This window comes from Thalassophryne amazonica, chromosome 2 (assembly GCF_902500255.1).
Source record: "Thalassophryne amazonica chromosome 2, fThaAma1.1, whole genome shotgun sequence".
Lineage (NCBI taxonomy): Eukaryota > Metazoa > Chordata > Actinopteri > Batrachoidiformes > Batrachoididae > Thalassophryne > Thalassophryne amazonica.
The window spans coordinates 65176766-65201443 of record NC_047104.1 but is presented as its reverse complement, the minus strand read 5'-3'; the positions used below and the strand labels follow the sequence as shown (position 1 = coordinate 65201443).

Here is a 24678-nt window from a genome sequence, read left to right as displayed (position 1 = left end):
TATGTTGAAAAAATTACATGGCTTATGTTGCAGGTAATTTTGACCCATTCTGTGTAAATTCACTCAAAACAGTTAAAAAAAAAAAAAAAAAAAAACCTATGTTAAACCAATAACAACTTTTAGTTTATATAAACATTTAGAAAAGAGACATACATTTTCAATTCCAACACTGCATTTAAGAACTGTCTAGTTAAAGTTAACACTTTTTTCTTCATTTAACTTGCCCCGTTTTCTCATATTTTCATTGTTCAACATTTTCAGTGTTCTCCAGACAGAATGTAAATGTGCTTTCTGCAGATGTAATTCTTGCATTCCACACAACCAAAGTACTGGTTATCCTTTCTTTTTCTTCATGAAATTTTGTGGCTTTTCCTTATCTAAGGTCATAACTGGTGTATAAAATATGGACACTTTGATGTGTAGTGGAATGTTTAGGAAGAGTTTATATACAGAGATGATGTTGTGGGACATTTTGACCCAGGCACTTTAATCTGAGCTGTTCAGATCCAAAACAAACATATCTCTTTGATGTGCTCAGACGTGCAGCTGTGTGCATAAATGTATTCATGTGCCATCCATTTGAATTGATACTGAGTATCAGCTCAATACTGTGTATGTTCTGGGCCAAAATGTAAAGTTGTGGGAAAATTGACCTGATGCAAGAAACAAATTATTTAAAAAAAAAAAAGTTTGGTGGGTAAAGACCTGAAAATGCACCAGAATGCATCTGAGATTTCAAATTTGTCTGGAGCAGAACCCCCACACCCCCCACCAAGGGCTTCAGTCCTTGCCAAAAATTTTCAGAGTCCCCCTCCCATGCCCCACTTTCATCACTGGTTCTGAGGATTTCTTTATAAAAATGTTTATAAAAGACTTGACAGACTTTAATAGACTACAAACTATTAAATCAGCTCTTTGTAAGTTGCTTTGTACATTTGTTGCAATTCTGTTGTAACAAATAATGTCATTTAAACGTCCAAAAATGTTTTCTTTCCTTAGCTGCCAGTGGTGATGCGTGTCCCACGGTTCTCAGCTTGGGCCCAGAACCTGTGTGGGATGCAGTTTTCCATTCTGGGTTATGGAGATATCATTGTGCCAGGTAAGAGAGAAGAGTCACTATTTGTGTTTACACAAGCTCTGTGGTGTTTGAAGATTATAAAATGGAACAGAACTGCTCATGGCAAATGTAGGCAGCTGTCAATACCCGTGAGCTCTCAGAGGCGCTTAGAATTTTAAATAACTTTTCTTTCTCTCCGATTGTTCTGTCTGAGTTATTTTCATTAGTTACTTCATCCAAACCATCAACATGTTTATTAGACCCCATTCCTACCAGGCTGCTCAAGGAAGCCCTACCATTATTTAATGCTTTGATCTTAAATATGATCAATCTATCTTTGTTAGTTGGCTATGTACCACAGGCTTTTAAGGTGGCAGTAATTAAACCATTACTTAAAAAGCCATCACTTGACCCAGCTATCTTAGCTAATTATAGGCCAATCTCCAACCTTCCTTTTCTCTCAAAAATTCTTGAAAGGGTAGTTGTAAAACAGCTAACTGATCATCTGCAGAGGAATGGTCTATTTGAAGAGTTTCAGTCAGGTTTTAGAATTCATCATAGTACAGAAACAGCATTAGTGAAGGTTACAAATGATCTTCTTATGGCCTCAGACAGTGGACTCATCTCTGTGCTTGTTCTGTTAGACCTCAGTGCTGCTTTTGATACTGTTGACCATAAAATTTTATTACAGAGACTAGAGCATGCCATACGTATTAAAGGCACTGCGCTGCGGTGGTTTGAATCATATTTGTCTAATAGATTACAATTTGTTCATGTAAATGGGGAATCTTCTTCACAGACTAAAGTTAATTATGGAGTTCCACAAGGTTCTGTGCTAGGACCAATTTTATTCACTTTATACATGCTTCCCTTAGGCAGTATTATTAGACGGTATTGCTTAAATTTTCATTGTTACGCAGATGATACCCAGCTTTATCTATCTATGAAGCCAGAGGACACACACCAATTAGCTAAACTGCAGGATTATCTTACAGACATAAAGACATGGATGACCTCTAATTTCCTGCTTTTAAACTCAGATAAAACTGAAGTTATTGTACTTGGCCCCACAAATCTTAGAAACATGGTGTCTAACCAGATCCTTACTCTGGATGGCATTACCCTGACCTCTAGTAATACTGTGAGAAATCTTGGAGTCATTTTTGATCAGGATATGTCATTCAAAGCGCATATTAAACAAATATGTAGGACTGCTTTTTTGCATTTACGCAATATCTCTAAAATCAGAAAGGTCTTGTCTCAGAGTGATGCTGAAAAACTAATTCATGCATTTATTTCCTCTAGGCTGGACTATTGTAATTCATTATTATCAGGTTGTCCTAAAAGTTCCCTAAAAAGCCTTCAGTTAATTCAAAATGCTGCAGCTAGAGTACTGACGGGGACTAGAAGGAGAGAGCATATCTCATGTCAAGCATCCTGTGCTTGACGTGTTGGCATCAGAATTTTGGCTCTCTGTTGGGACTGTTTACACAGAGACTGCTACCTGCTGCTTTGGACTTGAATTAAGTCTTTTTCAAGACTTTTTTACCTTTTTACTTTTTTACTGTGCTCCAACGCCTAAGGAAGACCTCTAACGGTCGAAACATCGCGACGGAGCACTTTTATCAGCTAACTTTCATCAGCGTTGGCAAGCTAACTAGCTTGCTAACGCTTTCGTTTTTATTTTTTTTATTTTATTTTATTTTATTTTTTTCTCTTTTAGCACTGTTGTTGTGCGTTGTCTGTGCTGCTCCACAGCGTGTTTAGTTGATTTTTGTTTTATTTTGGCACCGTTGTCGTGCGTTCGCTGTTGTCGTGCGTTGCCTGTGCTGCTTCATGGCCTGTTTGGTGCCTTGATTGGGGCACTCCTTCTGCTGAATCACCTTTAAATTATTTACACATTATTCACTTCGTGTGTTTTTAGGAATCCGCTAGGTTGCGTAGCTACTAGCTCTTAGCCGATTTAGCATGGCGGCTTCTCCTGTCTCACCCGCACTTTTCTGCTCTGGGTGTGAAATGTTTAGTTATTCCTCGGCCTCCTTTAGCAGTAACGGTACTTGTAATAAGTGCAGCTTATTCGTAGCTTTGGAGGCCAGGCTGGGCGAATTGGAGACTCGGCTCCGCACCGTGGAAAATTCTACAGCTAGCCAGGCCCCTGTAGTCGGTGCGGACCAAGGTAGCTTAGCCGCCGCTAGTTCCCCCCTGGCAGATCCCGGGCAGTCGGGAAAGCAGGCTGACTGGGTGACTGTGAGGAGGAAGCGTAGCCCTAAACAGAAGCCTCGTGTACACCGTCAACCCGTTCACATCTCTAACCGTTTTTCCCCACTCGACGATACACCCGCCGAGGATCAAACTCTGGTTATTGGCGACTCTGTTTTGAGAAATGTGAAGTTAGCGACACCAGCAACCATTGTCAATTGTCTTCCGGGGGCCAGAGCAGGCGACATCGAAGGACATTTGAAATTGCTGGCTAAGGCTAAGCGTAAATTTGGTAAGATTGTAATTCACGTCGGCAGTAATGACACTCGGTTACGCCAATCGGAGGTCACTAAAATTAGCATTAAATCGGTGTGTAACTTTGCAAAAACAATGTCGGACTCTGTAGTTTTCTCTGGGCCCCTCCCCAATCGGACCGGGAGTGACATGTTTAGCCGCATGTTCTCCTTGAGTTGCTGGCTGTCTGAGTGGTGTCCAAAAAATGAGGTGGGCTTCATTGATAATTGGCAAAGCTTCTGGGGAAAACCTGGTCTTGTTAGGAGAGACGGCATCCATCCCACTTTAGATGGAGCAGCTCTTATTTCTAGAAATCTGGCCAATTTTCTTGGATCCTCCAAACTGTGACTGTCCAGCGTTGGGACCAGGAGGCAGAGCTGTGGTCTTATACACCTCTCTGCAGCTTCTCTCCCCCTGCCATCCCCTCGTTGCCCCATCCCCGTAGAGACGGTGCCTGCTCCCAGACCACCAATAACCAGCAAAAATCTATTTAAGCATAAAAATTCAAAAAGAAAAAATAATATAGCACCTTCAATTGCACCACAGACTAAAACAGTTAAATGTGGTCTATTAAACATTAGGTCTCTCTCTTCTAAGTCCCTGTTGGTAAATGATATAATAATTGATCAACGTATTGATTTATTCTGCCTAACAGAAACCTGGTTACAGCAGGATGAATATGTTAGTTTAAATGAGTCAACACCCCCGAGTCACACTAACTGTCAGAATGCTCGTAGCACGGGCCGTGGCGGAGGATTAGCAGCAATCTTCCATTCCAGCTTATTAATTAATCAAAAACCTAGACAGAGCTTTAATTCATTTGAAAGCTTGTCTCTTAGTCTTGTCCATCCAAATTGGAAGTCCCAAAAAACAGTTTTATTTGTTATTATCTATCGTCCACCTGGTCGTTACTGTGAGTTTCTCTGTGAATTTTCAGACCTTTTGTCTGACTTAGTGCTTAGCTCAGATAAGATAATTATAGTGGGCGATTTTTATATCCACACAGATGCTGAGAATGACAGCCTCAACACTGCATTTAATCTATTATTAGACTCTATCGGCTTTGCTCAAAAAGTAAATGAGTCCACCCACCACTTTAATCATATCTTAGATCTTGTTCTGACTTATGGTATGGAAATAGAAGACTTAACAGTATTCCCTGAAAACTCCCTTCTGTCTGATCATTTTTTAATAACATTTACATTTACCCTGATGGACTACCCTGCAGTGGGGAATAAGTTTCATTACACTAGAAGTCTTTCAGAAAGCGCTGTAACTAGGTTTAAGGATATGATTCCTTCGTTATGTTCTCTAATGTCATATACCAACACAGAGCAGAGTAGCTACCTAAACTCTGTAAGGGAGATAGAGTATCTCGTCAATAGTTTTACATCCTCTTTGAAGACAACTTTGGATGCTGTAGCTCCTCTGAAAAAGAGAGCTTTAAATCAGAAGTGTCTGACTCCGTGGTATAACTCACAAACTCGTAGCTTAAAGCAGATAACCCGTAAGTTGGAGAGGAAATGGCGTCTCACTAATTTAGAAGATCTTCACTTAGCCTGGAAAAAGAGTTTGTTGCTCTATAAAAAAGCCCTCCGTAAAGCTATGACATCTTTCTACTCATCACTAATTGAAGAAAATAAGAATAACCTCAGGTTTCTTTTCAGCACTGTAGCTAAGCTGACAAAGAGTCAGAGCTCTATTGAGCTGAGTATTCCATTAACTTTAACTAGTAATGACTTCATGACTTTCTTTGCTAACAAAATTTTGACTATTAGAGAAAAAATTACTCATAACCATCCCAAAGATGTATCGTTATCTTTAGCTGCTTTCAGTGATGCCGGTATTTGGTTAGACTCTTTCTCTCCGGTTGTTCTGTCTGAGTTATTTTCATTGGTTGCTTCGTCCAAACCATCGGCATGTTTATTGGACCCCATTCCTGCCAGGCTGCTCAAGGAAGTCCTACCATTATTTAATGCTTCAATCTTAAATATGATCAATCTATCTTTGTTAGTTGGTTATGTACCACAGGCCTTTAAGGTGGCAGTAATTAAACCATTACTTAAAAAGCCATCACTTGACCCAGCTATCTTAGCTAATTATAGGCCAATTTCCAACCTTCCTTTTCTCTCAAAGATTCTTGAGAGGGTAGTTGTAAAACAGCTAACTGATCACCTGCAGAGGAATGGTCTATTTGAAGAGTTTCAGTCAGGTTTTAGAATTCATCATAGTACAGAAACAGCATTAGTGAAGGTTACAAATGATCTTCTTATGGCTTCGGACAGTGGACTTATTATCTCTGTGCTTGTTCTGTTGGACCTCAGTGCTGCTTTTGATACTGTTGACCATAAAATTTTATTACAGAGATTAGAGCATGTCATAGGTATTAAAGGCACTGCGCTGCGGTGGTTTGAATCATATTTGTCTAATAGATTACAGTTTGTTCATGTAAATGGGGAATCTTCTTCACGGACTAAAGTTAATTATGGAGTTCCACAAGGTTCTGTGCTAGGACCAATTTTATTCACTTTATACATGCTTCCCTTAGGCAGTATTATTAGACGGTATTGCTTAAATTTTCATTGTTACGCAGATGATACCCAGCTTTATCTATCCATGAAGCCAGAGGATACACACCAATTAGCTAAACTGCAGGATTGTCTTACAGACATAAAGACATGGATGACCTCTAATTTCCTGCTTTTAAACTCAGATAAAACTGAAGTTATTGTACTTGGCCCCACAAATCTTAGAAGCATGGTGTCTAACCAGATCGTTACTCTGGATGGCATTTCCCTGATCTCTAGTAATACTGTGAGAAATCTTGGAGTCATTTTTGATCAGGATATGTCATTCAAAGCGCATATTAAACAAATATGTAGGACTGCCTTTTTGCATTTACGCAATATCTCTAAAATCAGAAAGGTCTTGTCTCAGAGTGATGCTGAAAAACTAATTCATGCATTTATTTCCTCTAGGCTGGACTATTGTAATTCATTATTATCAGGTTGTCCTAAAAGTTCCCTAAAAAGCCTTCAGTTGGTTCAGAATGCTGCAGCTAGAGTACTGACGGGGACTAGCAGGAGAGAGCATATCTCACCCGTGTTGGCCTCTCTTCATTGGCTTCCTGTTAATTCTAGAATAGAATTTAAAATTCTTCTTCTTACTTATAAGGTTTTGAATAATCAGGTCCCATCTTATCTTAGGGACCTCGTAGTACCATATCACCCCAATAGAGCGCTTCGCTCTCAGACTGCAGGCTTACTTGTAGTTCCTAGGGTTTGTAAGAGTAGAATGGGAGGCAGAGCCTTCAGCTTTCAGGCTCCTCTCCTGTGGAACCAGCTCCCAATTCAGATCAGGGAGACAGACACCCTCTCTACTTTTAAGATTAGGCTTAAAACTTTCCTTTTTGCTAAAGCTTATAGTTAGGGCTGGATCAGGTGACCCTGAACCATCCCTTAGTTATGCTGCTATAGACGTAGACTGCTGGGGGGTTCCCATGATGCACTGTTTCTTTCTCTTTTTGCTCTGTATGCACCACTCTGCATTTAATCATTAGTGATCGATCTCTGCTCCCCTCCACAGCATGTCTTTTTCCTGCTTCTCTCCCTCAGCCCCAACCAGTCCCAGCAGAAGACTGCCCCTCCCTGAGCCTGGTTCTGCTGGAGGTTTCTTCCTGTTAAAAGGGAGTTTTTCCTTCCCACTGTAGCCAAGTGCTTGCTCACAGGGGGTCGTTTTGACCGTTGGGGTTTTACATAATTATTGTATGGCCTTGCCTTACAATATAAAGCGCCTTGGGGCAACTGTTTGTTGTGATTTGGCGCTATATAAAAAAATTGATTGATTGATTGAAGATGTCAGCTGGGTAAAAGCTTTTTTTTTCCTGAGGAACAAACAAAATGCAGGGGAGGTGAACTGGAAACTTTAAATTGGCTGTAAGTGTGAGTGAGAGTCATTGAGTTTGTCTGTCTCTGTGTCGTCCTGGTGCTACACTGGTGACGTCTCCAGGGTGTGCCTTGCCTTTTGCCCAATTGACTGTTAGGATAGGCTCCAGCCCACCTGTGACCCTTAACTGGAACTGAGGTGGTTCAGAAAATGAGTTAATGAATATGCAACAGAAGTGTTTACACCTCTTCCACTGATATTCCTGTGACAGCTGAGGTAGTGTGAGGCGGGGGGGTCAGGCTGTTGCAGACTGAATGGTCCCTCCTAAAACTCAGTCCACCCTGCCTTCACTGAGCATACATCATCAGCCGAAGATTATCACCACGTTTCTGCTTCAGACTGCACCCCAGTCATCATCTATCTCAGCAACAGATTTTGTACAACAATCATTTCCACATAAATTCAGCATTATTTTATCATAAAAGACAGAGGAAGCTATCAGAGTGTCGCAGCTACATGAGCTGCTAGCTGATGCGTTCATTGCATGTCGGTCATCTGAAAGCGTCACAGAGTATCACCTCGTTTCTGCTTAGAACTGACTTTAGAATGATTTAAGAGTGTTTTACCTTGTCATCTGATGGTTAATAATCACATTTATCCATTGATCGCTTTGGGTGAAAAGACTGTCTCAGACAAGCTGCTGAGCTCCGAAATGACGCATGCGCAGTGAAGGCAGCATGGACCAATTTTCAGGGGCGGACGATTCGCTCTGCGACAAGTCTACTGTGTGTATGTGTCCATGTGTCACTGACGTCACAGCAAGCAGAGCACAGAGTTTTGCAAACATACGAGGGCTGTTAGAAAAGTATCCGACCTTTTTATTTTTTTCAAAAACCATATGGATTTGAATCACGTGTGATTGCATCAGCCAAGCTTGAACCTTCGTGCGCATGCGTGAGTTTTTTCACGCCTGTCAGTTGCGTCATTCGCCTGTGAGCAGTGGTCCACCCTCTCTGCGTTTTTTTATTGCGAATAAATGTCTGAACGATTTGGAGCTTTGCTGCATCAATTTTTTTCCAGAAACTGTGAGAGACCTCCAGGTGGACACCGTTCGGAAAATTAATATGGCTTTCAGGGACGATTTTGTGGGCATTACACAGATTAAGGAGTGTTACTGCCGCTTTAAGGACGGCCCACAGCGTCTGAGAGCGGGAACTCCTCCGCACGTCTGTCTCAATGTGCTGGAAAAAGTGCTGAAGTCCACATCTTCCGCAATTCCTTTGCTAGTCAGAGGACATACCGGATCAAGACAGCGTCCAGTTTAGAAATGAACGGCACATTCCACTGTTACAGGAGTTTTTGTCATGGAAAGAAAAGCGGAGGAATTCCGCGCGTCGCGGTGGAGCCGCATGGCACAAAGCAACGCCGTGATGAAGCCTCACAGGACATGTTGGGGCATGTCCAGCTCATGCTCAATTTGTCGGATAATCTCACGACTGAAAAGCAACCAGAAGCCGTCTGAAAGCCACCTGAAAGCCGTCCTGTGAGACCAACACGGAGGTGGTTTTGTCCCGCGCCATGAGCGGCACGGTGGCGCAGTCCTCCGCTTTTCTTTCCATGAAAAAAACTCCTGTAACAGTGGAATGTGCCGAAAAAGTGCTGATGTCCACGTCTCCTGCCTTTTTGTGAAAGTCAGACGACGTCCCGGATCAACAAAGCCTTCACGTTGGAAATGATCTGGTTGTTTCAGCGGGGTTTCAGACGCTGTGGGCCGTCCTTAAAGCGGCAGTAACACTCCTTAATCTGTGTAATCCCCACAAAATCGTCCCTGAAAGCCATATTAATTTTCCGAACGGTGTCCACCTGGAGGTCTCTCACAGTTTCTGGAAAAAAATTGGTGCAGCAAAGCTCCAAATCGTTCAGACATTTATTCGCAATAAAAAAACGACAAGAGGTGTGGACCACTGCTCACACAAAGCCTGCTCACAGGCGAATGACGCAACCAACAAGCGTGAAAAAACTCACGCATGCGCACGAAGGTTCAACCTTGGCTGATGCAATCACACGTGATTCAAATCCATATGGTTTTTGAAAAAAATAAAAAGGTTGGATACTTTTCTAACAGACCTCGTATGTGTCCTTGCTGTGGTTAAAATGAAAACACAGCTGCCAAACAGATAATGTGTTAACAACAAACACTAATGCCCCCCCACCCCCCCAAAAAAATACAGCTAAAATTGCTCAGAAAACCTTGTTACCTATCAGTCAGGTCACGCTTTTCATATAAATACAAGACACAAATTCTTGATTGTTCTTGCGCAGAGGCTGCAAATCAGGCATGAATCCAGACAGAAAGAAGTGGCGGGGGTGCCCTCTAGAGTGCCTTCAGAGAGTAGCGACATGACAAGTCCAAAAAAAAAAAAAACGGTCACGGTCACGTGCCATCTTACGTTCAAAATAGTGTTCGCTGTTAAAGTGTCTGCAAGTAAATCCAGCTATTTTATTTATTTATTTATTGAAAATGCCAGGTTGTTGTGCATTTGGAGGCACAAGTAGACACAACAAGGGTTTCCAGATGTACAGATTCCTTTCAGATCCGAACAGAAGAAAAATTGGGGAAAATAGTCATTTCAATTTTATTAATTTCTATAGGGCCTTCTCACGACAGAGCTGCCTCAAGGTGCTTTACAACACAAATTCACAACAGAACAAAATGAATTAAAGTCAAGAAAAGGCACAATAAGAAGTAAAAACATAAAAGACTAAAAAGAAAATACAAGCCAGACATAAAAACATAATGTGTGGTAAATGGACAGCGTTTATATAGCGCTTTTCCATCTGCATCAGACACTCAAAGCGCTTTACAATAATGCCTCACATTCCCCCCGATATCAGGCTGCTGCCACACAAGGTACTCACTACACACTGGGAGCGACTAGGGGATTAAGGACCTTGCTCAAGGCCCTTAGTGATTTTTCGGTCAGGCTGACATTTGAACCAAGGATCCTCTGGTCTCAAGCCCAACAGCTTAACCATTAGACCATCACATCCCCTGTGATACCTCCCCTTAATGATAAGACGATCTAAAATACTTAGTCTTTAATCTTGATTTAAAAGTCTCTCCGAGTCCAACTGCCTTATAGTCGCAGGGAGATTGTTCCACAGGGCAGGGGCACGGTAAGAGAAAGCTCTATATCCCACAGACTTTTTATTCACCCTAGGAACACACAAAAGTCCTGCACCTTGCGAACGCAAGGCCCAAGCTGGTACGTAGGGCTTAACCAGGTCAGCCAGGTAGGGAGGTGCCAGTCCGTGAACAGTTTTATAGACCAGCAACAGAACGTTAAAATCTGCTCTGCCAGAAACAGCAAGCCAATGAAGGAATGCCAGAATGGGTATAATATGGTCAAACTTTCTGCTTTGTGTCAGAAGTCTGGCAGCAGCATTTTGCACCAATTGAAGACCTCTAATGCTGGACTGCGGCAAACCAGAAAACAAAGCATTGCAATTATCTAATCTAGAAGAGATAAATGCATGTGTCAGAGTCTCAGCATCAGCCACAGACAGGATGGGACGGATTTTCACTGCATTTTGCAGATGGAAGAAAGCAGTCCTCATAATGTCTCTAATATGTAGGTCAAAGGACAACATAGGATCAAAAATAACACCAAGATCCTTCACTTTGTCCGTATGATGTATAACACACAAACCTAAGCTAAGCGATAGGTGGTCAAATTGATGCCAGTGTTTCACACAGGGTTAACACAATGAGAACGACTGGACAGGTATGACGACAACCAAGCAAGGGCACTTCCAGTAATCCCAAAATAGTTCTCCAGCCTATCAAGTAAAACACAATGATCCACGGTGTCAAATGCACCACTAAGATCTAACAGCACCAAAACTGTAGTGGTGTCCGAATCCATTGCTCGCAGAAGGTCATTCACTACTCTAGTAAGCGCTGTCTCTGTGGAGTGATGTTTTCTAAAAGCAGACTGCACTGGCGCAAAAAGATTATTCTCAGTAAGGTGGTCCACGAGCTGCCGTGAAACCACTTTTTCCAGAATTTTTAGAGTAAAATGATAAATTTGATATCGGCCTATAATTATTGAATACTCCAGGCTCATGACCAGATTTCTTAAGCAATTGTTTAATCACTGCAGATGTAAAACACCTAGCAACAGTGCTTTTTGTAAACATCATGAGTTTCGTCAGCACGCCCAGTGAGATACTATCAAATTCTGTAAATCTAGGTATCACCTCACCCACCTGCATAGCAAGGGTGTGGTGGCTGGGCCAAGGCCTGCTGGGATATGGTCAACCTAATATCCTCTATTTTCTTCTCGAAATAATCCAAGAAGTCCTGTGCCGAAAAGGGAAAGTAAATAACAGGTCCATGAATGAGTATTGCTGCCATGTCAAACAAGAGCCAATAGCGCATGCTTATAATCCAAAATAGCATCACGCCACACAAGATGGAACACCTCTAATTTGGAGCTACGCAATTTCCGTTCTAAACCTCTAGCCTTCTGCCTGAGGTCACGCAGTTAACCATTGAACCAAGGCGACTGTGCTTTGGGAAGCTGATTTTAATAGAGGTGGCGCGATCTTATCAAGTGCAGTTTTAAGTGCTGAATTTAAACTATTCACAAAACTGTCTACTGATAGGACATTCTCCAAACTCGAAGCTAGAATACCAGGCAGTCTAGCCTGGAGTTCAGTCATAGTTGAGGGATTAATGCGTTGCCGCAGTAGTAGACAAGGTTGTTGCTCTACTAAACGCGGCAGCGTAAGTGTAAACCTAATAAATGAGTGGTCTGAGACCACCGATGCCAAAGGCAAGATGCCAGTATTTATGACAGCAAAACCATGCACAAGAACCAAATCCAGGGTATTTCCACTAATGTGCGTTGAGTCGGGAATGCACTGGTGGAATCCTAATGCATCCACAATTTCATTAAATGATTTGCAGAGGGGATCAGAGGGGTTATTTATATGAATGTTAAAGTCACCAATAATCAAAATGTTATCTGCACTAGTTGACAAATTAGAGATGAGCGCAGCAAACTCATCTAAAAATTGTATGGAGCCAAAGTGAGCCGTGTGGGATCAAAGCCGACATTGTCAAAGCGTTAAGAGGTAAATTTATTGTTCATTTCCATGTACAGTAAAACTCACCTAAACTGTCATCGTATAAACCACATATTCACAGTCACCAGACAAAAAAAGTCCCAATGTTTTTGTATTGTTTTCCATGTAATACACACTGTATTTTGTATAACGGATTTTCACTCAGATCAGATAAAATGTCATGTCCAATCGCATTGTCTTTCCATTTAAAAACCCCATGTTACGGTCGGGAGGAGGTAAACCAAGGGACGAGGGGAACCCCTAGATGCAGGACAGCTGAGGCGAAGAGAGCAGCATTAAAGCACAGTTTTATTAGTAATAAAGAAACCAGTCAAACACATAATGTTTTGACTATGTTGAATGCTTGGTCTCCAAAGTAAAGGTCAAACAAGGTTGACGTCCATTGGATTCTATGACATGTGACATATGTTACCTCGTAACATGATAACTTAGCATGATAGATGGTGTAAACTATTCCTTTTTAAAATACTATTAACCAATAATTTGCATAATTTTTTACCAAAATTGGAGCAAGTTTAACGTTTGACCCCTGTACAAACTGAAACTGACCTTTGTCACAATATTTGCTGTTTTTACCCTATAACTCCAGAACATTCAGTCATAGATAGTCCAAACTATTCCTTTTTGGAAGCTGTGTAATGAGATAAATAATGTGGTATACTTTTCAATATGATTGGAGCATTGTTTAAGTTTGACCCCTGTGTAATTCTTTATTGACCCCTGTAGCTCATTAGAGGTCAGCTCCAGGATGCCTCCATATCTGAAAATAAATATTAGATAATTTAGAATATTTGTGCCAAATTTCATGCTTTTATCACAAACTGAATGATTGTTATGGAAATTTTAGGACAATTCTACGGTAATGGAATTACAATCTGACCTAATCTGTTGTCGTTAGATGCAGTATGTCCAGATTTTGCTGCTGTTGTAATTCCGTTACCATAGAATTGCCCTTTAGCTAAGCTGTACCACTATAGTAGAAAACAACATATTTAATCAAATGACAGCAGAGAAGCTGTATGAGCCTTACCTGAGCTGAAGACTCACAGAAACACACCTCAAGGGTGTGTGTATCAGCGCATGTCCTCTGCTCATCCTTTTGTACTCTGTCCTCTGTCCATCCTTCTGTCCTCTGTCCATCCCTCTGTCCTCTGGCTTCTGTCCATCCTGTCCTCTGCTCATCCCTCTGTCCTCTGTCCATCCTTCTGTCCTCTCCTCACACCCTCTTGTTTCCAGTGTTCCTCTAAATCCACAACAAAGTGTTTTCTCCCCTCAGCAATAAAAAAGTGCTCCACTGTCGCGTTATGAAATGAAAGTGAAACCTAAAAAGCGTACATTGCCGCACACGTGCACGGACTTTTGTTAACATAACACACGACTTTAAGGTTGGACGAAACATCCCTAATATCTATGAGAGACACGAGTAAAGCTGAAGTCTAGCACAGTTTTCGCCGGTTAAAGTCATTTGCGAGGTCCCTTTTTTGAAAAAAATGTCACCCACTTCTGATTGGGGTGGCAACTGGGGTGGCAAGAGCTATTTTTAGGGTGGCAGTTGCCACCCCAGTAGATCCGCCCCTGAGTCAGTAGAAGAGCGGAGAGAAGTCCGGGCGCCAAGGAGTCAGTCCATTCACAGGGGCGGGGGCGGCCGCCTGCTCTTCCTGCAATCTGATTGGCCACCCTGTATGCTTCTCCAATTGTCATTGGCTGTTGGTCATGTCAATCATTGTGCTCGATGTAAGTCACCGTTGTGTGATCAAACGGAAACAAAACTGAAACCTAGAATAAGACTGCGCCATGTATGAAACACTACAGAACTTTTATTTTGACACAAATTCAGGAAGTGGTTCTGCAGCTGCGCCGATTAAATGCTGTAGCTTCACCGATCACGGACTTTCCTTGTGTTGACAGCAGCGCGCGGTTCGAGAACACTGTATTTCCATAATCTCTATAAATATGTGAAGGCCGGCCCGAGCACGTCTAAACGTGCAGCGGCCCACCGGGCACATGCCCAAAATCACAGATTACCAGTCCGAGCCTGGCTCTGACACTCGCCGATTTGAGTAAAGTGAGCCTGGAGTCATTTCCCTGATTAAAAGTCCGACCGTTTATTTTTTTCACACCGTGCTCAGACACTGACCTGCAGCCTGATGTGCACCTGTTAAATCAGACACAAAAGCCTGTGATTTGACACTTTTATGCTTTCACTCTTTCATATTTTAATAGTGTGCACGCTGATTACAAATGGATCAGAAAAGTCTGCAACTTTACAGCACGCAATGGAAAAAGATGAAATTGTACAGCTTACCTTCGAATTGGAGGTGATGATTGTAGAAAGAAAAGCTTGTTGAGGGTCAGATTAGTCCATAATAAAACATTTTTCACACTACTACTACTTATAATAATGATAATCAGAATAATTATTTTGATTATTATTATTATTATAACAACTAAAATGTTTAAATCAGTATTACTCTTGGCCTAAGTTTTTTGTCACGGGTTCAAGTCCCACCTGTGGCCTTTCTATGTAGAGTTTGTGTGTTTTCCCTGTGTTTGTGTGGGTTTCCTCCAGGTGCTCTGGTTTCCTCCCACATTTAAAGACATGCAGGTTAGGTGAATTGGAAACTTTATAATTGTCCAGGTCTCCCTTGCGTAAGAGGTCTCGATCTCAATGGGACTAATCTGGTAAAATAAAGGTTAAATTAAAAAAAAATTAAATACTGTAGATCTGGACTAAGTTTAATTGATGAATCATAAAAAATAAGTTTACTTAATTTAACTTTTCTGCATAACTAAAGAGGGATGTGAAGCATTATCTTTTTTTTAATGTTATGTCTAAGCTTGACATTATTGGGTCTGTTTGGGGTTCTAGCTTGAAAATTGGGTCAGTTAGGATGTGGGAGCCAAAAATCTGAAAATGATTACAGCTCTTGTGATTAGTCTTCTTATCAAACTAACATGTAGGTTGTGATATCACTCACTCATCACTCATCTTCAACCGCTAATCCAGGATCAGGTCGCGGGGGCAACAGCTCTAGCAGGGGACCCCAGACCTCCCTAACCCGTGCCATATTAACCACTGGAGGATCCTGGAGGATCCCGAGGTGTTCCCAGGCCAGTGTGGAGATGTAATCTCTCCACCTAGTCCTGGGTCTTCCCTAGGGTCTCCTCCCAGATGGACATGCCTGGAACACCTCCCTAGAGAGGCACCCAGGAGGCATCTTTACCAGATTGATATCACAACCTTACAGCATCTGGTAAGGTTGTAATATCAATTTTGGTTAAAGGCAAAGAAAAAGTGAAAATGTGAAAAAGAAAATGCAAATATATCACACATTAAGCACAACAACTAAATTGGTGGTGGGGGTGAGAAAGTAGTCATCAAAAACCCTCCACAATGCATCCCTGGACATCAAAAACCCAAAATTTTCAGGGGCCCCCAGACCCCTTGCTGACAAAGGTACACTTTCACCAAAAAGGACGTTAGGTGTTAGTTTGGGGGATGAAAATTTACAGGGTGATTCCATAATTTTTTCCTCAGGATTGAGTAATTCCATATTTTTTTCCTCTGCTTGATCTAAAAAAGTAACCGTTACTGACTGCCACAATCTTTTTTTCTTGATTTCTTATAGTGTTTCTTAAAGCCAGAAAGTTGCCATTTGAAATGACTTTAGTTTTGTGTCATGTCTGTGATCTGCTTTTTTTCTACAAAATTAAACAACTGCATGAACATCCACCGAGGCCGGTGATTCCATAATTTTTGCCAGGGGTTGTATGTGTAACACTGGATTCTCCATGTGGAGGAGGATTAAGTGTGTCATCAAAAATAAAGATGGACATACAAATTATTAACAAATAAATAAGACTTGAATCTCCGTCATGAAAGCTGTTGTTTCAAACCAAACAAACCAACTTGTTGGATTGATTTCCTACTGTAGGACCCTGTATAATACAAAACTGCTCCTTTTTTATTTAAAAACTGTGCTGTTCAATCAGAAGTAATATAGTTACTGTACTGTCATGCAGCTTTGAGTGAGTAATTTGACATGTAATTGATAATGCAAATGGGTGTACTTTCTTCTGTTCCACTTTAATTTGGAGTATTTGGAGAATTGTTACATGCGGTCCTGAATGTACCTGAAACGAGTGTTTTCAAACAGAGCATTATTATAACAGTCTTAATGTACAAATGTACATTTCTCTTAATCTCAAAGTATATGGATGAAAAACAGTGCTGGATTGTGAAGCGAATAATTCCATGCTCGATTACTTTGGTTTAATTGAACTTGAAGTTATTTAGTATTTTAGGGGTGTTCAATATACAGTAGCTGTTCACTCTCCTGAGTTTCCTGTGCTGCACCATGGCATGAGGCAAAATTGGCAACACATCTGTGTGGAGATAGAAAACAGACAAAAATTTCTGCTGTGATATCAGTCCTCATCCTTTGCCTCATATTGTTCTGACAGGTCTCCTGGTGGCCTATTGCAGCAGGTTTGATGTTTGGATCAACAGCAGGATGAAGATCTACTTCACCAGCTGCTGCATAGGTACTGTACAGGTCGATTGTGTCTCTAAACAGGTATTTTATTTGTACTTGAATGTTTTTTGTGTGTGTGTGTGTGTGTGTGTGTGTGTGTGTGTGTGTGTGTGTGTGTGTGTGTGTGTGTGTGTGTGTGTGTGTGTGTGTGTTTTCATTGCTACATTAAAATGTGTGATCCTTTTCAGTTGTCTTGAATTTTATTCTGGTCATGTGAGACAGGAATAAAATATTTTCATGTGGAATTAATAAGATAAGTGGAATATATATATATGTGTGTGTGTGTGTGTGTGTGTGTGTGTATTAATTTAAGTCTTCATGAGCACATTTTAGAAAACCGGTGGTATAGTAAGGCTTAAGTGACACTGTCATTTGTTTTCAATCCAAATATGTCCAATTTATTTCATGTTATCTATATTATAATGGCCAAGTGGCGCTTGTGTGTGCGTCCGTGTGTATGGCTTTGATCTCAGAAAAACCGGGGAGAGCTGACATTTGCCATTTGGTATGCTTATGTTTTTGGGTCAAGGATGAACACTGCAAAAACTGAAAGTTGATAGGACTAATATTTTTTGAGAAATTTGTGATTTTAGCTAACAAGTAAACAATGAACATTGTGCTGCAGTGTACCAATGGAGTTCGGGTTTGAGGGTTTTAAATGTTATTGTGGTTTATGTTAGTTTAACAGTGTTGTTAGTGTTATTGATTTCGGTGTTTTATAGTTCAGTTGGTTAGTGAGTTTAGTTAAGTGTTATGTTGTGGTTACTATGAGTGACTTAGTGCCATTCTCCTGGTACCATAAGTGAAAAGTGTAGTTAGTGTCTTTAATGTCTTCCGCGACCATCTCTGTGTGTAAAATTAAAAGCACCTGCTTACAGCAGAATGCAAAAAAAGACAAAAAGCTCTGTGTGCGTGCAGCATCCAGTTTTGATCATGCACAAACTGTGGAGAGCTGATATTTGCTGTTTGGTATTCTTATGTATTTTGGGTCAAGGATGAACCAAAACCACACACTGATAGGACTAATATTATTGAAGAGGCTACATATATTAGGTAACAACACTGAACAATGGACATTGATATTTACATTCTGGGCGCTCACACCAATCCAGCGGGGGGGACAGTAAATCATCTATATAAGCATGAGTGCACGCAAGCTTTTGCTTAGTAAGTTCAATGTAAGTGCATAATATAATTGTAAATACGTTAAAAATACATGGATGACACAAGAAAGTGAAGACACTTATTTCCAATGTGATCCATTTAAAATTCAAATGAAAAATAGCATGTCTACATGTTTCATTTCCTAATATTATGAACTGTTGATTGAACACAAGGACTTTTTGTGGACCCCCAAAAAGGACTCTGAAGCATTTTTGGAGGGTGGGTGGGGTTGTTTTACTTATATTACTATGCAGATGTTGTGGTTTCTTGACCACCAGGTGTCTCTAGTGATAGTTTTCTGTAGTGAAGCTTTTACTGAGTCATGTTAATGATTTACTCGCAGTAGTTTTATTATCTTATTTATCTTATTTATTTATATTAATCTTATCTTATAATCTTAATCTCATTATTGTTACAGTTAAAATTTAGCACCCACTCAAAACTGTCTCATGTTTAATCAGTTTCAGTCTATTTTAAACTTGTACACTTTTTAAACTCCTTCTAAAACAGCTAATATTTGATTTAAAAAAAACTGTTTTAAATTGTTTAAAAGAGATTTAAGAGTGTCAACCCTTGATATCCTGTAGAACAAAATAAATCCAGGTTAAACCAGTTCACCACATTTTGCCATTGATTTAGATTTGTTTAAAACAGTATAAAATAAGCCAAAATGATCTGTTTTCAACCATAAAAACAAATAAAACAAATTCAGAGCAAGCAATAATGTTATAGTCTGTTGGTATATTAATAATCTAAAGAATATTATAAAAAAAATAGTTATCAATCAGGGGCACAGCTGGCCCAACTTTGTTTGTGTTCTAAGCCGAGTATAAATAGAGGATCATTGGGACGGGCACCCAGCTGTAAAACCTTTGCCAAAAGCATAAGTCATCAACCTCAAATAGAAATGTGAAAGATATAGATAAATAATAGTAATTCATTGGTAACTTGTGTCCATCTACAACCCCTGGAAAAAATTATAGAATCACCGGCCTCGGAGGATGTTCATTCAGTTGTTTAATTTTGTAGAAAAAAAGCAGATCACAGACATGACACAAAACTAAAGTCATTTCAAATGGCAACTTTCTGGCTTTAAGAAACACTATAAGAAATCAGGAAAAAAAATTGTGGCAGTCAGTAACGATTACTTTTTCAGACCAAGCAGAGGAAAAAAATATGGAATCACTCAATTCTGAGGAAGAAATTATGGAATCATGAAAAACAGAAGAACGCTCCAACACATCACTAGTATTTTGTTGCACCACCTCTGGCTTTTATAACAGCTTGCAGTCTCTGAGGCATGGACTTAATGAGTGACAAACAGTACTCTTCATCAATCTGGCTCCAACCTTCTCTGATTGCTGTTGCCAGATCAGCTTTGCAGGTTGGAGCCTTGTCATGGACCATTTTCTTCAACTTCCACCAAAGATTTTCAATTGGATTAAGATCCGGACTATTTGCAGGCCATGACATTGACCCTATGTGTCTTTTTGCAAGGAATGTTTTCACAGTTTTTGCTCTATGGCACGATGCATTATCATCTTGAAAAATGATTTCATCATCCCCAAACATCCTTTCAATTGATGGGATAAGAAAAGTGTCAAAAATATCAACGTAAACTTGTACATTTATTGATGATGTAATGACAGCCATCTCCCCAGTGCCTTTACCTGACATGCAGCCCCATATCATCAATGACTGTGGAAATTTACATGTTCTCTTCAGGCAGTCATCTTTATAAATCTCATTGGAAAGGCACCAAACAAAGGTTCCAGCATCATCACCTTGCCCAATGCAGATTCAAGATTCATCACTGAATATGACTTTCATCCAGTCATCCACAGTCCACGATTGCTTTTCCTTAGCCCATTGTAACCTTGTTTTTTTCTGTTTAGGTGTTAATGATGGATTTCATTTAGCTTTTCTGTATGTAAATCCCATTTCCTTTAGGCGGTTTCTTACAGTTCAGTCACAGACGTTGACTCCAGTTTCCTCCCATTCGTTCCTCATTTGTTTTGTTGTGCATTTTTGATTTTTGAGACATATTGCTTTAAGTTCTCTGTCTTGACGTTTTGATGTCTTCCTTGGTCTACCAGTATGTTTGCCTTTAACAACCTTCCCATGTTGTTTGTATTTGGTCCAGAGTTTAGACACTGCTGACTGTGAACAACCATCTTTTGCAACATTGCGTGATGATTTACCCTCTTTTAAGAGTTTGATAATCCTCTCCTTTGTTTCAATTGACATCTCTTGTGTTGGAGCCATGATTCATGTCAGTCCACTTGGTGCAACAGCTCTCCAAGGTGTGATCACTCCTTTTAAGATGCAGACTAACGAGCAGATCTGATTTGATGCAGGTGTTAGTTTTGGGGATGAAAATTTACAGGGTGATTCCATAATTTATTCCTCAGAATTGAGTGAGTCCATATTTTTTTTTCCCTCTGCTTGGTCTAAAAAAGTAACCGTTACTGACTGCCACAATTTTTTCTTGATTTCTTATAGTGTTTCTTAAAGCCAGAAAGTTGCCATTTGAAATGACTTTAGTTTTGTGTCATGTCTGTGATCTGCTTTTTTTCTACAAAATTAAACAACTGAATGAACATCCTCCGAGGCCGGTGATTCCATAATTATTTCCAGGGGTTGTATATGTGGCCCTTCGAAGGACTGGCATCCTGTCTAGGTTGTACTCTGCCTCACGCCCTATGACTGCTGTGATTGACTTTAGCCCTCTGTGACCCTTGATTGGAGTAAGCGGGTATAGAAAATGAATGAATGGTAACTACGGGAGAATTTAGCGATCAACATGTCCATCTGTCTGTCCGTTTTCACTTGTTAGCGTGATATCTCAAGAATCAGTTGACCAATTTCATTCATATTTAGCATAAGGGTGTATTGATATTGGGTGATCCCCCAACATCAGTCGATTACAGTATCCTTGGGGTCATTTTCAAGGTCACAGCGAGATATTCAAGATATTGTCATTGCCACCCTCGTTAACATGATATCTCAAGAACCAGTTGACCAGTTTCATTCATATTTAGCATAATGGTTTACTTGAGTGATCCACCCCCCCCCCCCCCCCGACATTTTGTATTACTGATAAATGGTAAATGGACTGCATTTATATAGCGCTTTTCCATCTGCATCAGACGCTCAAAGTGCTACTGATTTGTGGGGACTGTGGGATGTGTCATCTCCTGATGACTCTTGTTTAATATGTGGACTGGGACAAGCTTCAGAAACCTTCAGCAGGATAAGTGGTAGAAGATGGATGGATATTATTATTATTGTTATTATTACTAAAGTTTTTATACAAACACAATTATACATTAAGAAATTGAAAAACAATGTTTACTGTGTCTCTGTTGTGTATTTCTACTTGTTTGTCCCTCGTGTCTTCCTTCTCCTTGTAGCCTATCTGCTGGGAATGATAGTGACTTTTGCAGTGATGCTGTTGTCAGGGATGGGCCAGCCTGCTCTCCTCTACCTGGTGCCCTTCACCATGATAACCTCTGCCGTGGTGGCTGGGTGCAGAGGAGAGATGAAACAGTTCTGGGCGGGGACCAGTTATGAGGTGAGAGAAACTGGGAGAGAATTTAAAATTGATGCTCTTAATTTGCCAACCGCAGTGGAATTCAATGTACTGTAACTGTGCTTTCAGATAGTTTTCAATAAATGGGTATGAATAGCCTACAAATAAACTGCATCATAAGATTGTCATGACATGTTCAGTTACCGTATTTTCTGCACCATAAGGCGCACCGGATTATACGGCGTGCCCTCAATTAGCGGGTACTTAACCCTTAGAAAAGGTGCACTGGATTATAAGGCGCACCCTCAATTAGCGGGTACTTAACCCTTACAAAAGGCGCACGCTAAAACATATAGTCTACAAAAAAAAAAAAAAAAGGTCACTGAAGCAAAACGGTGAGTTTATTTGAACTTTTGAACAACTTTGAACTACTGGTATGTAACAATATGGTACTCATATTATTTTTTATTATGGTTCTGTCACAAATCCATCGAAGTCTTCATCTTCTGTGTCTGAATTGAACAGTTGGTCTTCTAGCTGTGGCCACCTTGCTTTGTTTCTGCGGAAACTCAGTTTGGTCTTTTTAACTTGGTGCAGTTCATTTTCTTGTTTCCTCTCGCAGCTGCTCTATTCCTATGAACTCTAATCAGTGTAACTGATAGCCTGCAGTTTGCCTCGTAAGCATGTCTCTTCGCTGGCGCCATTTTCGGGGGTCCTTAGACAAACAAATGTTGTTTTGCACGATACCTGTAGTATACCGTAACTACCGGAGGAGTGGCGGAGGTAAGTACCGTACCACGGACTCTTCTCTGATTGGTTTATCGCTGGCAGCGTACGTACTCTACGCTACCAGCGTACTTACTTTACGTATTACGTAATGTTCTCCGATTGGTTTATCACTGCCAGGGTACGTACTCGACGCTGCTAGCGTACGTACTTTACGTATTACGTCCTTGTGTCAGCGGGAAGTGGTTTGATATTCCAACGGTCAAAGACAACGTCGGTTGTTTTTACAGATTTTGGAATTCAGTGCGCACATAAGGTGCACCGGATTATAGGGCGCACGGCCAATTTTTGTGAAAATTTAAGGCTTTTAGGTGCGCCTTATGGTGCGGAAATACGTAATTAAATTAAATCACACCAAAACTACAAGACCTATGTTTGCTACTTAACAATAGAACATTCCATTCAGTTGAGTTTTATATACAGTGTCAAATCATAACCTAAGTCACAGCAAGGTGCAAACACCAGCACGTTTTAAGCCTTACCCATCCCATGGTGAAGCAATAGTGGTAAGGAAAAACTGAGAATGTTTTTATTTTAGGAAGAAACCTCAAGCAGACCAGACTCTGTAAGGTAACCGTCTGCTTCAGCCATGCTAACAAATCAAACACAAGCACAATATGGAGTTGTCAGACCAGTCAGACATAGAAATGTTGCAGCTAATCAGCAATTTCCAGGATGTGACGACCACAGTGCTAGCTAAACGGGTCTTATTAGCATCTCGGTGATTTCACCAATTCCAGATCAGTCATTGAATTAGGACATTCCTCAGTTCTCCCATCCAACTCCCAAATCCACAAGTTCTGGGATTTACAAATTCCCGTGTAGCCTACCTCCACTCCAAGATGATAAGTCCCTTTCAGACATAATGTTGCATCATTTCAGTCCAGTTGTTGCACTTGTCTGCCGATCTGCCTGTCTGTAAGTCCTCCATTGTACAATCCCAGTTCCAATGAAGTTGCCAACACCGCCGCCTTCTCTGGGTCATTTGAAATGGACAGACGCAAAGTGGAAAAGTGTGCTGTGGTCTGATGAGTCCACGTTTCAAATTGTTTTGGAAAGCATGGACGTTGTGTCCTAGGATAAAAGAGGAAAGAGACCATCCAGATTGTTACCAGCACAAAATTCAAAAGCCAGCATCTGTGATGGTATGGGGGTGTGTTAGTGCCCATGGCATGGGCAGTTTACACATCTGTGATGGCACCATCAATGCTGAAAGTTTCATCCAAGTTTTGTAGCAACACATGCTGCCATCCAAGCAACGTCTTTTTCAGAGACGTCCCTGCTTATTTCAGCAATACAATGCCAAACTACATTCTGCACGTCTTACAACAGCATGGCTTCATAGTAAAAGAGTGCAGATACTAGACTGACCTGCATGCAGTCCAGACCTGTTGCCCATTGAAAATGTGTGGCACACTATGAAGCGCAAAATATATAATATAATATATAATAACACATGCAGAATGTGGCTTGGCATTGTCTTGCTGAAATAATCAGGGACATCCCTGAAAAAGACGTTGCTTGGATGGCAGCATGTGTTGCTTCAAAACCTGGATGTACCTTTCAGCGTTGATGGCACCATCACAGATGTGCGAGTTGCCCATGCCATGGGCACTAACACACCCCCATACCCAGTGTTGTGCATGAACGGGTTCAAAAGAACGCGTTTATTGAGCACATTCTTTTTTCTGTGAACTCTGAACTGAACTCTGAACTGCCATGGGCACTAACACACCCCCATACCATCACAGATACTGGCTTTTGAACTTTGCGCTGGTAACAATCTGGATCTTTTTCCTCTTTTGTCCGGAGGACACAACATCCATGATTTCCAAAAACAATTCGAAATGTGGACTCATCAGACCACAGCACACTTTTCCACTTTGCGTCTGTCCATTTCAAATGAGCTTGGGCCCAGAGAAGGCGGCGGCATTTCCCGATGTCGATGTGTGGCTTTTGCTTTGCATAGTAGAGTTTTAACTTGCACTTGTAGATGTAGCGACGAACTGTGTTAACCGACAGCGGTTTTATGAAGTGTTCCTGAGCCCACGTGGTAAGATCCTTTACACAATGAT

At 40.8% G+C, this 24678-nt stretch overlaps 1 protein-coding gene across 2 annotated transcripts in view; it reads left to right on the top strand.

The window, feature by feature from the left end:
- The window catches only part of zgc:123258 (uncharacterized protein LOC641502 homolog), a 118542-nt gene that overhangs the window by 85403 nt on the left and 8461 nt on the right, over window positions 1–24678 (top strand). For both annotated transcript variants that reach the window (XM_034186925.1, XM_034186917.1), the window contains exons 12-14: window positions 1000–1099; window positions 17051–17131; window positions 21699–21859. In XM_034186925.1, coding sequence (XP_034042816.1) covers window positions 1000–1099; window positions 17051–17131; window positions 21699–21859 — 342 coding nt within the window. The remainder of the gene's footprint in view (window positions 1–999; window positions 1100–17050; window positions 17132–21698; window positions 21860–24678) is intronic.